At 45.7% G+C, this 15,195-nt stretch overlaps 1 protein-coding gene across 1 annotated transcript in view; it reads right to left on the minus strand.

Annotated features, from left to right (window-relative positions):
- Positions 1 to 15,195, minus strand: part of lrrc7 (leucine rich repeat containing 7) — a gene marked incomplete at both ends in the record, with an annotated part of 57,257 nt that overhangs the window by 5,590 nt on the left and 36,472 nt on the right. The window contains 17 exon segments of the mRNA XM_079266765.1: positions 3 to 95; positions 1,035 to 1,312; positions 1,539 to 1,749; positions 1,977 to 2,096; positions 3,253 to 3,309; positions 3,313 to 3,420; positions 4,386 to 4,598; positions 6,113 to 6,358; positions 6,516 to 6,866; positions 9,163 to 9,397; positions 9,498 to 9,722; positions 10,640 to 11,137; positions 12,565 to 12,832; positions 13,500 to 13,611; positions 14,270 to 14,392; positions 14,511 to 14,789; positions 14,923 to 15,047. Coding sequence (XP_079122891.1) covers positions 3 to 95; positions 1,035 to 1,312; positions 1,539 to 1,749; positions 1,977 to 2,096; positions 3,253 to 3,309; positions 3,313 to 3,420; positions 4,386 to 4,598; positions 6,113 to 6,358; positions 6,516 to 6,866; positions 9,163 to 9,397; positions 9,498 to 9,722; positions 10,640 to 11,137; positions 12,565 to 12,832; positions 13,500 to 13,611; positions 14,270 to 14,392; positions 14,511 to 14,789; positions 14,923 to 15,047 — 3,542 coding nt within the window.

A 15,195-nucleotide genomic window follows, 5' to 3' on the forward strand; every position in this document is an offset into this window, starting at 1 on the left:
ACCATGTCGGAGGGTTTGAAGGGGTTCCCCTGGCCGCTGATGCCGCCAGAGATACTGAAACCAAGACCAGGGTTCTTCTCTATTCTCACACACAACTACAAAGAGATAGGAGGGGGAGAAAAAGAAAGACAGAAAAGAAAGAAAGACAAGTGACAGTGAAATACAAAGATCATACCAACTTCTACACAAGCACGGAGTGTGTCGACAAGATGTACAACGATGGAAGGGTGCTTTCGTGCAGTGTGTGACACGCTTTGGCAGCTATATTGGAGGTCCTCAGTTTCTCTGGCAGCCACAATCGAGCCACAAATATCGTTGTCAGAGTTTTTCTATTTGGCATAAAGAAAGTCGTCTCATACTAGGAAGTGAAAAACCAAACCCTGCAGGAAGATCAGCAGATCTGGGTGGTGTGAATGACTTCATGTTCCTACCTAAACTGGTACAGTGATCTCCATCTGTGAAATATCAGATTTAGAACTCCGCCTCCGTGGCTTTTTCTAGACCCGCTTATTCTCACAAACTGTTGCAGTCCGGTGGCAAAAAAAGTACACCAACATGTCCCAGTTATGTTAATATCTAGTGTCCTATCTAGCTTGTTGGCCTCATGTGGACCCTTAACATTCCACTTGATGTCCAGATCTGGCCAGTTAGTTAACAGTAACCACAACCATCTCTGCAAACTTGGCTTGCTGGTTTGTTTTCCTACAAAGCCATTTACACCTAGCATTATTTCTCACCAATGTTATTTTTTGTGTGCATGAGGCTTAAATAGTTTTACTGTTTCTATCTGGACTGTTTTATTAGTACAAAACGGCAACTACACCCACACAATTGATATCCTTTATATGTCCTTGTTATTCTGTATTTAGCATCATTTGAGCACAGCCCATTTTCAAACAGACCTCCAAGATAGTGTGGGACGTGGTTACTGAGGACAGACGAACGGACGGACAGACGGACGGACAGACGGACGGACGGACAGCCGGACGGACAGGCGGACAGACGGACAGACGGACAGACAGACAGACAGATACCTGTTCCTGGAAACCATCTGTGCTCTTCTGGCCTTTAGTCTGCAGCAGGCAGCGAGCGCTCTGAGGCCGTGGGTTGGTGTGAGCCATGACAACCTGGTTGCTATGGACCATGCCCTGGTTGCTATGGACCATGCCCTGGTTGCCGTGGTACTGGGGGTTGGTGGCGGGCTGATGGGACGTGTGGGAGGAATGGGGGTTGTACTGGGGCTGGTTCCCAGACGGGGACAGGGCCATGGGCATGCCGGAGCCGGGGTAACCCTGTCCAGGAGCAGGATGGCCTGGACGGGGGGGAAACAGAAACGGGTAACACTCAGATAATACTATCTGTAACTGACTAATGTGCGGGCTGTTGATTTGAGACACATGGCAGACAAACTTCATTGGACGACTGCTTGGAACCCAAACAATTCAATTTTCACAATATAACTCAAAGTGGTATCTTAGTCCTTGTTCAACCCCAAAGTACATATTTTCGGGCAACTAATTGAATGTATTACCATTTACCTTGAGACATGTTGCCTTGGTACTGCCCAGGCCCCCCAGAGGGGACCACGGACAAGGGCATGCCCGGTTGGTATTGGGCCCCTTTGTTCATCATGCCGTCGTAGCCCTGCTGCACAACTACCCGGTGAGGCGTAGTGGAGGAGGAGGAGGAAGAGGAAGTGACGATCATGGTGTTGTGTGACTGGTGCGAAGGGTTGTGCGAGTGGCCACTCTGTGGACAGCGGAGGGACAAGTTAGACACGTTGAAAATTCTTCAGCACAGAGACACGCTCACATCCACACCAGAGGAATGGTTATTGAAGAGATGCTTAGTCATTTGTATTTGAAAGTCATTATCCGAAGTTCCTTTCTTCCTTCCAAGCCAGAAGAACCCTACCATGTATAGGCTGGATAAAACACAGACAACTAAGACTGAAAGGTTCACTGATCAGCTCTTACCTTTTTCATGAGGTTGTCAGGTGGGACGTCCCTCCTGCCAAGTGAGTAGGGAGCCCACTGGTTGCTCCCTGACAGCCCCTCCTGGTCATTATCCAGCATGGCCGCCTGCTGAGAGGGGGTCTGAGAGAGACACAGTCACCGTTACTGAGAATGAACATTTACCTTCAACTCGTGTATCAACCTTTGCCTGCTTGAGTTTCAGACATGTTTATATGGATGTCATATGAGATTCTGTCGTTTTTATGGATGAATACCGTAGAGCTGTAACAGCTAAGTAAATAGAAGGTGAAGTAATATATTGTGCAATGTTACCACCAGTCAACATGGTGTGATGACTGATGCAGCTGATACATGCTGTATCAGAATAGAACGCTGTTTTTGTATTGAAACCTTCCTACACCGAGAGCTTCTCACGTGAAGCTCCTGAGAACTTGGCTTTATTTCTCTGCAACAAAATAAATATGAATGATGAAATAAGCCAATAATTTAAAATTTAAAATGTAAAATATTTCCTTAGGTTTTATTTATTGATATTTTACAGGACTGTGTGAGCGTGGTTTGATCAGATGTGATTGACCCACCAACTGTCATCAGATGCTGATTGAAATGTTGCTGAATCCTGATTCACACAAATATGTGACATCACTTTTGGGCCCCCGCCTATTTTAAACCAGTAAGAGCAGCAAAGACAAAAAAAATAAATATTGAAATCTCTTCTGTGAAATAACTAAAACTGTTGGTCACTAACCATGTGTTCAGATAGCAGCCTATTACCCGCAGTAAGAACGATGTTTGAGAAAACAGGGCCTTTAAAAGGTGTTCCTAGTATATCAGGTGGCATAGTAGAAATGGTTGAATGTGGTGTTGACATGTAATGCCCAACAGCTCCACGTGTCAGACAACAAGTAGATCGACAGAATACAGTAGAGTGTTTTAGGATTGTACAGACCAATGTTGGTTGGGCTGCTTCAATCCTTGTCATTTTGGGAACCTTGAAATATGGTAAAGTGTCTTACAGGAGTGCAAACTCATGAAATATGATTCTTGGGATTTGAACGCCAAAATACCCAGTTCATCAATACTCACAGCTCGCGGTGGTAGTCAAGGTAAATATAATAATCTAAATTATAACAGCAATAACGCCACACATTTAAATAATAGTTGATGGTTGCTGTAGCTGGGTGAAGAGGCAGTAGCAGCTAGTAATTAGAGAAAATAGCCAGTGTGCAGTGATAACAGCAGTACCAGGGGTTACCAGTACCAGAGGGATACTCACAGCTTTAGCAGACGGAGGAGGAGGTAGTGGCAGCCAGCGGCCAGCAGGGGCCTTATGCTAAGTGTTATTGTAAAGATTAAAGTTCAAAGTGCTGCTGCGCCCCTGGCCATGACCCCCGCCCTGACAGAGCATGCCCAGCGTGAGCGTGTTGTGCTTTAGGACACCACTCTGATTGGAGGAGACAACATCACATGACATGGGTGAATGCAGGGGGAGGGGGGCGGAGCCCACACAGCTGGGTGCAGTGTGGCGATACCACACTGTGAGCTCCACACACAAATAAACAACCAACAATAACAATGATAAAACAACAACAACAACAACAACAGTGCAGAGTTGCTGAGAGCACAGAGAAATGTTAGCTTGTGATCGGTCAATACAGACAGAGAACATTGTGTCATACAGGCAACAACTGGTGGATCAATTCACTGTAGCATTGGTGTGTAGGTTTTCAAATTAGCTATGTAGTTACATGTGTGGATATTTAAACAAACAATTAGCCGCATCCCTAATTGAAAACTGATAATGTTTTTCAATGCTTCATTTCAGCACCATCACACAGCTCTGTCCAAATGTCAAAGCCAACTTTTTTCATTATCTTGCTGAAAGTTAGATGAGAAGACTGATAGCACTGTCATGTTTATACAGTAAATATGAAGCTGGAGCCCAGAGACAGAAAGACTAGAAAACAGGCAGCCTGGCTCCGTCCAAAGGTATTCCAATGAGCACTTCTAAAGTTTTTAAAATGAAGGTGCATAAGATGTTTTCAAAAAACATTTTAAAATCAGCCGACTAGAATTCTCTTGGTGGCTCTTCATTTGGTTAAAAAAAAAAACTATTTGAAGAAGAGTCACAGGGTTCTTGTCACAAAGCAGATTTCATTTTTTTTGTATTTTTTAGGACATGTGATTTCTTCAGCACATATCATGAGTGAGTGTGCGAGTGTGTGTGTGAGGTCAGGCTGACAGAGCAACAGTGTGAATGGGACACACATGCAGCCGGACACAAACCTGGTCAACCTTACAACACAGACTTACACAGATACAGACAGGGAGGGCTTCCGAATGCTGTGCGTGTGTGTGTGTGTTTGTGTGCATCTTCCTCTTCAGTGTCCCTGCGTTGCATTGACGTACCCTGTCCAATCGTTTGGCCTCTATGTGCCTAAGTAGCTGTTGCCTCCAATCGGCAGGCATCCTGGAGGTGATGTCGTCAGGCTTCAGTGGTACGCCAGGTCTTACTTTGATGGTGTCATCAGAGGGTTTCTCAGGGCAGGTTGCCAGAGTGTAGTCAGGGGGCATTTTCTCCAGCAGGGCAGCCATGGTGGGACGAGCTGACACTGGACGCGCCTAAGTACGAAAGATTCAAATTCTATTAAGACGATGAGAAAAAGTTGGACGCTGAGTTGAGTGAGACGCTAGCTAGTTTGATATTGTGTGGTTGTCGCGAGGGTTGAATGGAATGTGCGAATGCCAGGCAGATGAGCACAAAGACTGAAGTAATGCAAACACCGTTTACACAACAGGGGATGGACAATACGACATTCACCTGACATTCATAACTACTTTATCTTATATTTTCTGTAAATTTTCTGTAAATTTCTGTAAAAGTGTTTGTACTTTGCATTACCGATTGTTGTTGATTGTTATATGTTGCGCACCTCCCGTCATGTCAAATTCCTTGTATGTTCAACATACAATGGCAATAAACGGTTTCAGATTCTGATTCTGATTCTGACCTTCAGCCTGGTGCTTTGGTGAAATGCAGCACGAAGAAGACTGCAGTCATAAGTCTTCAATATGAGTTTCCTAGTTTCCTTCCTGTGCCCTGTTCTTTTTATGCTGAAAGCTGCCAGATGAGGTGCTTTGCCCATCTGATCAGCATGCAGCTGGTCACCTCTCCGTGACTATTTTTGGAAAGTCTGACTTGGGGCAAACCCAGAACATGCTGAAGGGATTATTTATGGACTTCGGGGAATGCCGTGGGATCGAGGGGATATGGCTGAGGCAAAGGACACCTACTACTCTGCTTAGTCTGCTGCAGTGACCTGGACCCAGGTAATTGGAGGAAAGTGGATGGATACAAATGTTTCCACTAAGACAAATACATACTCTGCAATACCAAGTCCTCATACCTCTATAACAAATACTGTTTGTAAGACTAGGCTGTTTGTCAGTACCTTACACGTACAAGTATTTTTGGTAATTTCACAAATTTTTAGCCAACTAATCTACAAGGGAAAGGTGAGGGAAGGATGGTGGTCATGGTTGTAAGAAACCAAAGTTTAGTTTAGTTGTTAGGAGCATAAAAGCCCCCGGTCTCTAGTGTGGAAGTCAAATGTTTTGTACCTCAATCCTGTGATCCAGAAACACAGTATTGCTTTTTTTTGCCTTTGTTGGTGTCTGGTGACTTTTGCGACAGTATTACTGTACGAGTACATTTACTAATCAGCAGATTAATCAATTCCGACAATAATTATTAGCTGCAGCCAGGCCTGGATTTCCACCATTTTAAGAGCAAGGTCACTTGGGTTTTGGTGTGGTCCCTTTTTTGATGACATTAAGGCCAAATGCCACGATTTTAAGTTTAACTATAAGGGTTAAGTTAATACCGTTAAAAGACCAGTGATGATCTATTGCCCGGTTTTCTAGCGGTTCATACCAGGCTCAAAATCGAACCCACCACTGGTTATGTGCCAATGTGAAATATGTGTAACAATTCAGAATCTCAACAAAAGACACTGGTGTCTAAAAACCGTATCAACAGGAACAAGGCAGATGACAGAACAACTAAATCAGCTGGGGCAGTGTGGGCAGGGTTATCAAGGCCCCTGTAGCCAGACAGTGACAGACAGACAGTCTACCTGAGATGCTCCATAAGTCTCAGTACTGTAGCTCCTGGCAGACAGGGGGCGGCGCTGAGTCAGGCTCTTGGTCGGATAACCAATCATGGGCTTCTTCTGTTCCTGGTAGGTGGGATAGTCGTCATCGTAGCGGCCGTTTCTCTTGTTGTGCATCATCTGGCTCTGGCTGTCGGCCATGTTGGTGAGAGCAGAGTGCTCCATGGGGGTGGAGTAGGCCAGAGCCCGACCATAAAGAGGGGGGTCCGCCTGAAGAGAGGAAAGTTTACAATTATCAGAGATCTCCACATTAAACCAAAAAGGACGATGTGGTGGATAGATATTTAACTAAAACACATACACACACACACACACACACACAAACATACACAAAGAAGCATTATTTTTCAAACAACAGACGTCTTACCTGTTGTCTGTACTGAGCTTCCTGCAGCGCCTCCTGCTGGGCTTCATGGACTCTGCGGAACAAAGCGAGCTCTGTAGAGCTCACCAATGAATCTGCTCTCCTCAAAAACCCTGGCCGAGAGCGCTGTGCCGGGATCGGCTGCTGATGTTGGCTGGGCGGACCATCCTGGTTGATTGGCGATTGGGGGAAAGAAAACATCTCCAGCGGTGGATATGCACGATACCGAGGGCTCACCAACTCCTTGGGTAATGTCTTCCCTGGTTGACTGATGTACTCCAAGGCTTTCGATGAGTGGTTGACATAATCGGGTGTGTTGGGGAAGGGGGGAGGTACCCGTCGGTCCATGGTCACCTGATTGGTTAAAACGGTTACCAGTAAGTCCATGACACGTTTTCAGGCATTTTTGTTGTCATACAACACTGATTTTAAGTGGATTTCTCTTTGTTGGGAATCTAAAGGAGCGTGTTTGGGTTATCAGCATTTAAGAAACTGAATTCTTGACATCAATAGAATTGTTGGGGTCTGACCAAATGGCTTCAACATGTGCTGTGAACAAAGAGAATCAGGCCTTCCCTTTTGCAAGCAAAGGTTTCATCCTGATTGTGGTTTGATGAGAGCAAACCTCCTCTGAAGGAATTTCATACTAGGGTGTGAATTTCCCCCCCCAAAAACCTATGGTTCCTGAAGTCACCTGAATGCACCGCTGCAATCTCATTGGCCGAGAGCCAAGACAGCACCAGGACCCCTGTGGTTCACACCTCAACGCTTTTTTTCCCCTTCGACCGCAGTCGAGCTAGGGAGCACACAAACGCTCTCTTCAGCATGGACCTCAGTCCTGGCTACAGAAGATCCAGCTCTCCCCCTCCAGCATCACGTTGCCGACGCAGCCACGAGGACCGCGCGGCCTCATCAAACCCTCCGGCAGGAAGACAAGGACGAACCTCCTCTCTCCGCCGATGATTTCCGGGAGGAACGAAACGACGTTACCTCACCCGACGTTAACCCACAGGCCTCATCAATTCCTCCGGCAGGAAGACAAGGACGAACCCCCTTCGTCAGCCGATGATTACCGGGGGGTACGAACGACGTACCCCACCGACGTTAACCCACAGGCCTCCCCTCTGCAGCGAGGAGGCCTGCATCCACGCCAGCTCCAACGCCGCGCCGGTGCCCAGCAGAGACCTGCATCCACTCCAGAGCGAGCCACGCTACTGGGTGCGACCGACTCCTGAGGTCCGAGCTACTCACAGTCTGCGCCCGCTCCGAGAGCCGCGCTCCCGAGTCAACACTCGAGGACTGATCGATTCCCATCACGGGAACGAGCCCCATCGAACGAAGCTTCTCACAGTAAGGTTCATTGCATCTGGGCTTAGCTTAGCTTAGCATAGCTTAGCATAGCTTATTCATTTATGTGTTATTATTCCCGCATTCTGTTGTGTTAAATCACTGTCTTGTTACACCGCGCCATCGCGCAATCAACGCGGACCACGGACCCCCGCTATATTGTGTATTGCCTGCTGTAACTGCCTGCATTTAGATCCGTCACGGCTAGTGAATGGGAGTTTGTGTATTATCACTGAAAGACTGAACCTATGGTGGCCAGACCTTCGTCTCGCCGACCGAGTTTCGGGGTGATAGGAAACAATGCTCTCATCTCACCGCAGTGATACGTTTTATTTGGGATTTATTCTCTCCTCATTAAATCAGCTCTGTGAGTGAAATGTGGAATCTCGGCGATCGTACATAACTGCCGGCAGTTCTACCGACAGCGGCACTTTGTGTACGATACGGCCAGCGCTCTCCATTCTCACTACAACGCGGACCGCACACAGAGGTTGATCCATGACCCCCCTCCTCTCTCTCTCTCTCTTCGCTCCCTCTCTCTCACTGACCTGCACATACATAGTCAGCAGCCCTTGGGTAACCCCGTGCCCTCGCGTGCCTCACACACACATATAGCTTTGAGCTAATCTAGCTACGTGATGAACAGCCACCACATGTAGACGCCGGGTCCCCTGTTGGCTAACTGCCATTTTGGGTCGCACGCATGAGAGACGTCACCACGTCCTAACTACGTCACACGTCGCTGAGCTGTTCCCTCGTCCGTGTGTGAGAGGAGGTTTGCTCTCATCAAACCACAATCAGGATGAAACCTTTGCTTGCAAAAGGGAAGGCCTGATTCTCTTTGTTCACAGCACATGTTGCAGCCATATGGTCAGACCCCAACATCTTAAAGATAGTTAAGATTAAAAATAATCTATAGAGTGACTTTAGGCATCCTGAAATCTAAATACAACAAAATGTAAAAGAATGATTACCAAAACAGCAGACAGACACCGTTGGAGACGACTTGGTGAACATAGTGGAGAATGTAGTGGCTAAAGAGACAGATATTTCTTTGCTATTGGAGACCAAAACCAGAACAAATAGAGAGTGAATATTGGACTGATATTCGCCAGGTTCCCAGAAACCAGACGCAAAATAAAACAATATTGCTCCATAACTGCTGGATGTGTAATAAGTAAATGTTCACTCACAAGCTCACCATATCACCAAAGGTGATGATACATCAAAATTGTATTTCCACAGGCCTCAAGTGGAAATAAGTTGTAAAAAGTAATTGCAGGTTAAAGAAAGAGCTACTAACCTGGGGGTTGTAGTTGTGGTCAAAGTGGTAGGCCTTGTGCGGGATGGCAGGTTTTTGGTTCTGTCCCGACTGGTTCTGGTTGCTGGCTCCGTGTCCTGGGAAGATCAGCTCATCGTCTAACATGGGGGCAGACTGTGACCGTGACATGTTGGTCTGCTCCATAGAACCGGGCATGTCTTGACGGTCCAAACTAGTCTGTTGCTCAATGGATGAACTGTAGCTGTCCACGGGTATACTGTAGAAAGAACAAGACAAATCAGCTACAACTTTGCAGTCACTTGACCCACTGACATGATCGACACTGCTATTCTTAAGAAGAATAACAACAAGCCTACCTGTAGACCTTGTAGGAGCCAATGTCGATCTCATCGATGCTCTGTGACTTCTTAAACTTGGATCTCGTCTCCCTCATCATGGGGGACAGGCGGTCCGAGCTTTTACTCATCACCACGGTCACCTTGTTGCCCCCGCTGACACTTAGCTGATCCTTCCTGTTCTGCTCCCCCTGATTCTCGTGGTACGTCCAGCTGCCGGGCAAAGGCCCTGCGCCTTGTTCCAGCCTTAGAGCAAAAAACAAGTGAAGTGTTGTACTTGTGAGAGCCAGAAAACTTACCTCGACGAGGGCAGAGTTACAACAGTAAAAAAGAAAAGATAAAGACAAGTGAAACAGTGTCATGATGTCTGGAACAAGGTTAGTGTTAATGAGATCAGAAAGGAAGAGGGGGTCCTGCTGCTTCATAACACCAGTGCACAAATATTACACCAGCATATCTACAGGTTAACTACAGCCAACATCAGTTGGTTTATAATACAGCAGTCACTCCCCTCACAGTGTGACATTTGACAGTAAGGCTGCAGCAAACAGTTATTTTCATTACAGATGAATCTGTTAATTACTTTTTAGATTCATCTATTTATCATTCTAGACCATAAAACAAAAACAACAAGTATATACAAGTATATAAAACTAAGGAAATCAGAAAATTTACAAATTTTGTGCCGTCTTGTGTTACCAGAAAAGCGGAGATATCCGCCTCCCGAACGTCTGGAGATTTCTAAATGCAAAGTTGATGCCAGAACAGCTGCAAGAATGGCTGCTAACAGACCTACGGCCCTTACATGTCCTAGATTTGGACAGGCCAATGTTTGGCAATTTTGCTTGACAACAAGCATAAATGTTTGATTTATTATCTGTTGATCAAGTTTTCATTAATCAACTGATTATTTGTCAAACACACATGATCAAATTATTACAGAGCACTGCATCTACTTACATCGTCTACTATATAAACAAAGGAGTACGATGGATAGGCAGATCCAAACACTGCTTTTTTTAACCAGAGAAAAGGGTTTAAATGCTGCTGTAATAGTTGGCTGAAATGAAAACCTGCAAACCCTGGGGGCCATGAAACCTTTCATATAAACACATACACATTTCAGGGCTAGCTGTGGGACTCTCGGAGCTCCTTTCAGTTACCTTGGGTCCTTGCGGTCAGGGTTGGGGCTAGAGCTTGGCGTCAGGTCCAGTTTGGAGGGAAAAGCGGTTCGGTCCTCCAGCGGGCTGGGGGTCCTGGTCCAGTTCTGCCAGGGATTCTGGGAAGGATGTCCTGACTGCGGGTCATTGTCCGGAGTGGAGCGTTGGTTGCCGTGGAAGGGGAGCGTCTGAGTGTCAAGCTCCAGAGGTACTCCTACAATTCGCTCCTGCCTGAGGAGGGGGCGGCGCCCGTGTGTTGATTGGCTGCGGGGTTTGGAGCCCAGCTGCGGGTTTCCCTGACTCCCAGTAGAGGTCGGAGGATCCAGAGGAGACTCCTCGGGATCAAAACCTGTGTTGTCATAGTGAGGAGCCTCAGACCAATCAAAAGGCTCGCTCAGTGGGCGTCGATCGCCGCGCTGCTGCAGGGTTCCTGATGGAGGGGTTTCTCTCTGAGATAGCAGCGGCTTGGAGTCAATGGGTTTGGGGAAAGACTGAGCCAGTCTGCAAACATAGAAAATATGAAACACTAATCATGCTGTGGAAAATTATAAAATGAACAGAATTATACTCAAGTGCCACTATTATGTGCTGTGTATTTATGAGTATATTTAATTAGAGCCAATGGGCATTGGAACAACATAACTTTATCTCGCTCTCTCTGGAAGATCAATTTAGCCAACAACCATGTTTGTGGTAATTAATGTTTCCAAGAGCAGCCTTGAACAGAAAACATTAGTGCCTTCAACCTCCCTCACTGCCACTCGCAGTTTGCAAATACCACACTTTTCACAAGTACACAGACAAAGAGACAAGCGCACAGATTGTGATCTGTACATCACCCCAGGGCGTGTAAAATGACAACTTAAATGTCAAAAAATACCAAAGCGAGCTTTCACCCTGCGGGGGCTCCTTAGAACGAGGAGAGGCATGGGAAGAGTGAGGACGAGGAAATGATTGTTAACTTTATTATACATGAACTATTCCAGTGGAAAAGGTTACTGTTACTGGTCTATTCAAAAATACACAAACTATCTGTTCAGACCCTGTGGTGTCAGAGAGGAAACCGAATAAAAAAACAAGTATGGGACAAATCCAACATGTGCGACGATAAATCTGAATCTTTAGATCCCTGGAAGAACTAATGTGAACGTCTACGTCGATCTACGTCTGCACCAACACGGCCTATTAGAGCCAAAGATGGGTTTAAGGTGTTGGCCATAAGGTGAACTCAGAAAAAGTGTCTAGAAAGTGATTTTTGTTCCACAACCTGGAAATTACTTTTTAAATGTGTTTTAGCATAGACACTACCCTTATGGATTTTGTGTTAAAAGTTCTCCGCAAAATATCCTGCAGTTTTTTGTCACGACCCATAAATATAAATAAATGTGAAGAGAAAAAAACGAAAACCTTATGTTGCTGATTTTGCTTGTAACTTAATATATACATAAGTATTAGTGTATTAGTATATAAATGATCAGAAAATATGCTTCAACTTTAAACTTACATATTGTAAATTTAGCGAAACATTGATGTTTAATGCATCACAAATCACCCCCCCACCCCATTACAGCTCAAAATCAGCCCAAAATAAGGTATGCAATTATATGTTGATGTCACAGCATCACAACAACTTCGGCAAAAAGACCGAGCCTCTTTGATGATTTGTATGCGTCGGTGTAAATCAATTCTTGAGATAGTACTGAAGCCGGAACTGGACAGCTCCTTATGAGTCTCTCTGACCTTGACTGAGCGAGCAGAGAGATGAGAAAGTCACAGAAAGATGGAGGAAGGAGAGGATGGATTGGCCGATTGGACAGTTGGATGACTGAAGGAGATTGCCGGAGATTGGAGGGGGGTTGGAATGGAAAGAGGAGAATATATGATGGATAGTCGAAGGGATGTGATGAAATTTAAGATGAAGCAGTTACCTGTTGGTCCAGTGTGTTTGAGGGGCCTGGTCCTTGTTTAGGGCCGGAAGGGCGGGCACATGTGGATGTGGGTGTGCGTGAGAGTGTGTGTGTGGGTGTTGGTGTTGGTGTGGGTGTTGGTGTGGGTGTGGGTGTGGGTGTGGGTGAGCGTTGCCGGGAGGGTTGGAGGAGCCGGAGGAGCCCTGTGAGGGAGAGTAGTCGGAGTAAGTGGCTGAGGAGCCGCTGTGGTTCAGACAGTGGAGCTTATCCACCTCTTCATCTGTAGACTCTGGACAGAGACAGAGAGAGACAGACAGCTCTGTTCAGTGAAAATGTCACATTCTCTTCTTCTGCTAAAGTGCCTTTGTGTATTGAGATCTTGAGATCTTGACAAAACCAACCAAAGAAAGCTTCTTATTAACTTCCCCACATGATCCTTCCATTAAGAATTTACACTCACCAGGACAGACAAGCCGTTTGAGTTTTAATCATTTCACAGCAAGCTCGCTGACAAAGGAGTAGATTACATGACGCTCTGAGCTCTGAATTAGACAGAGCTGCAGTTCGTCACAGAGATAATAAAGTATTTCGTTCAGTAGACGGGATTAATGCAGTCAATTATTTAGAAAGAAAAAAAGCATTTTTGAAAGGGCAGTGAAATTAGTGTTGGGCTCATCTGTAAAACTTTGGTATACCTCAGACGAAACTGAGGACTTTGAGGCAAAACATATAAAAAGGGTCGAGCAAAAGGCTGAACACTTAGGACTGGAATCTAGATTCACGAAAGAGCTTTATGATATTCCCTCCCGCTCTCTGTTATGTGCTGGAATTAATCCGCTTACCACCATGGACACCATTACAACATGCCCCACAGCGCTTTACAACAGACCACATTAAATGACTGTGTCTACATGTATGTCTACAAGCCTCTCTGTGTCGCTGCACACATACAGTACCTTTCTTGTCCTTCCCCAGCAGAACCACCTTTGGTTTGTACATCGGCGGCTCCACCAGGGTGGGCCTCATGTCGGAAATACGGATGTCGTTGGGAGAGCCGCCCATCGAGTCCTGTGGGGAGACAAAGCGCACAGGTTCACATCAGGTATGCTACAGCACAGTAGAACAGCCTTGGGCAGCCTCGCTAGGAGCCTGCGAGCTAATAGGCTAATGGCCACCAAGTTGTGGATGGTGAGCAGCAGCTGGAATCATTCAGTCAAAAATGTAAGCTCATCAATTTTTTAACCTTATAAATATAATATCTCTGAAGCGGGACGTTCAGAGAACGGGAAAGCTGTTGGAAAGCTGTGAACAATCTAATATAGAGGTCATACGATATGCTTCGGAATTTGAATGTCTTGTCAGCTGAAGACATAAGTAAAAATAGACACACATGAATATGCACATGCACATAAACTTTGATGTAAATACGTGCATATATCTTTTAAATGTCCAACTAATACACAACACAAAATTGAATATTTTGTTTCAGTGTACATTTTATTGACATTGTCCATAATTTATTTCCCTGATAACTGTACAAATAAGAAAAGAGACACGGTGACTTAAACATTCTGAATATGGCTGTACAAGGTGACTTGAATTGGGTAACTGTATAACAACAAGCTAAAAACATCAAATGGGGCATGGAGCCACAATTCAGTTTGAATGTACTTTGTTGTGTGCGTGTGCACGTGTGTGCACGTGTGTGTGTGTGTGTGTGAAAAACCTCTGAGCTCTCCGTCAGGTCCTCTTTGTCCTTCCTCTTGGGAATGTCAATGCCAGAGTTATGCATTGATCCCTGATCCATTAGCTGAGACTGAGAGAAGTCCTGCATCTCTCTGTCTGTCACCTGGAAAACACACACACAGAGATCATTTTTGATGCGTGTCTTATACACACCGACACACCGATATGTACTGTTTTTATGATATCGAACACATTTACGTGTGCGTCTGTGTGTTTCCTACCTCTTTCGGAGGCAGGGGCCACGGTGGTTCGTACTGTTCTTTGCTGAGGTGTGTGTGTTCCATGTTGGTTCCTGCCGAGGTGGCAGTGCCTGTGCTCAGCTGGTGCTGGTGCTGATGCGGATGCTGATGCTGGTGCTGGTGCTGGTGCTGGTGTTGGTGCTGGTGCTGGTGCCCGTGTCCGGGGTGTACGCTTTTACCCACAAGGCTTTGCACTGACTTGACCATGTTCTTAAGGTCCTCGGGGTAGGGTGTAGGGTAGCGCTTTAGGTTTATCTCCACCTGTACACAAACATGGAAATCAGTTGAGTGTACACAAATAAAGAATACACACTGAGCAAGCATTTGTTCGAATGATATGAAGAAGTGTCGTCCCCTCCAATGCTGTGTTGGACTTTATGCGTATCAAACTGACCTTGACCTTCCCAGAGTTGTCTTCCTCTTCTTTCTTGTCGTCAAATTCAAAGGCCACAGTCATCCTCTGCTGTCTCTGCTCCTCCCACAGAGTAGGATTAAAGCTGTCGCTGTCCGACTGGTAATCTGCACACACACACACACACACACACACACACCCATCAAGGACAAACTGCTCTTTAACAATAGGTCTACATGTTAGACACACTTAGTTACACATAACTTCAGAGCACACAACATCCCATAATGTAACAAATGCTATGCTTGTAATATT

This window comes from Melanostigma gelatinosum, assembly GCF_949748355.1.
Source record: "Melanostigma gelatinosum genome assembly, chromosome: 4".
Classification (NCBI taxonomy): domain Eukaryota; kingdom Metazoa; phylum Chordata; class Actinopteri; order Perciformes; family Zoarcidae; genus Melanostigma; species Melanostigma gelatinosum.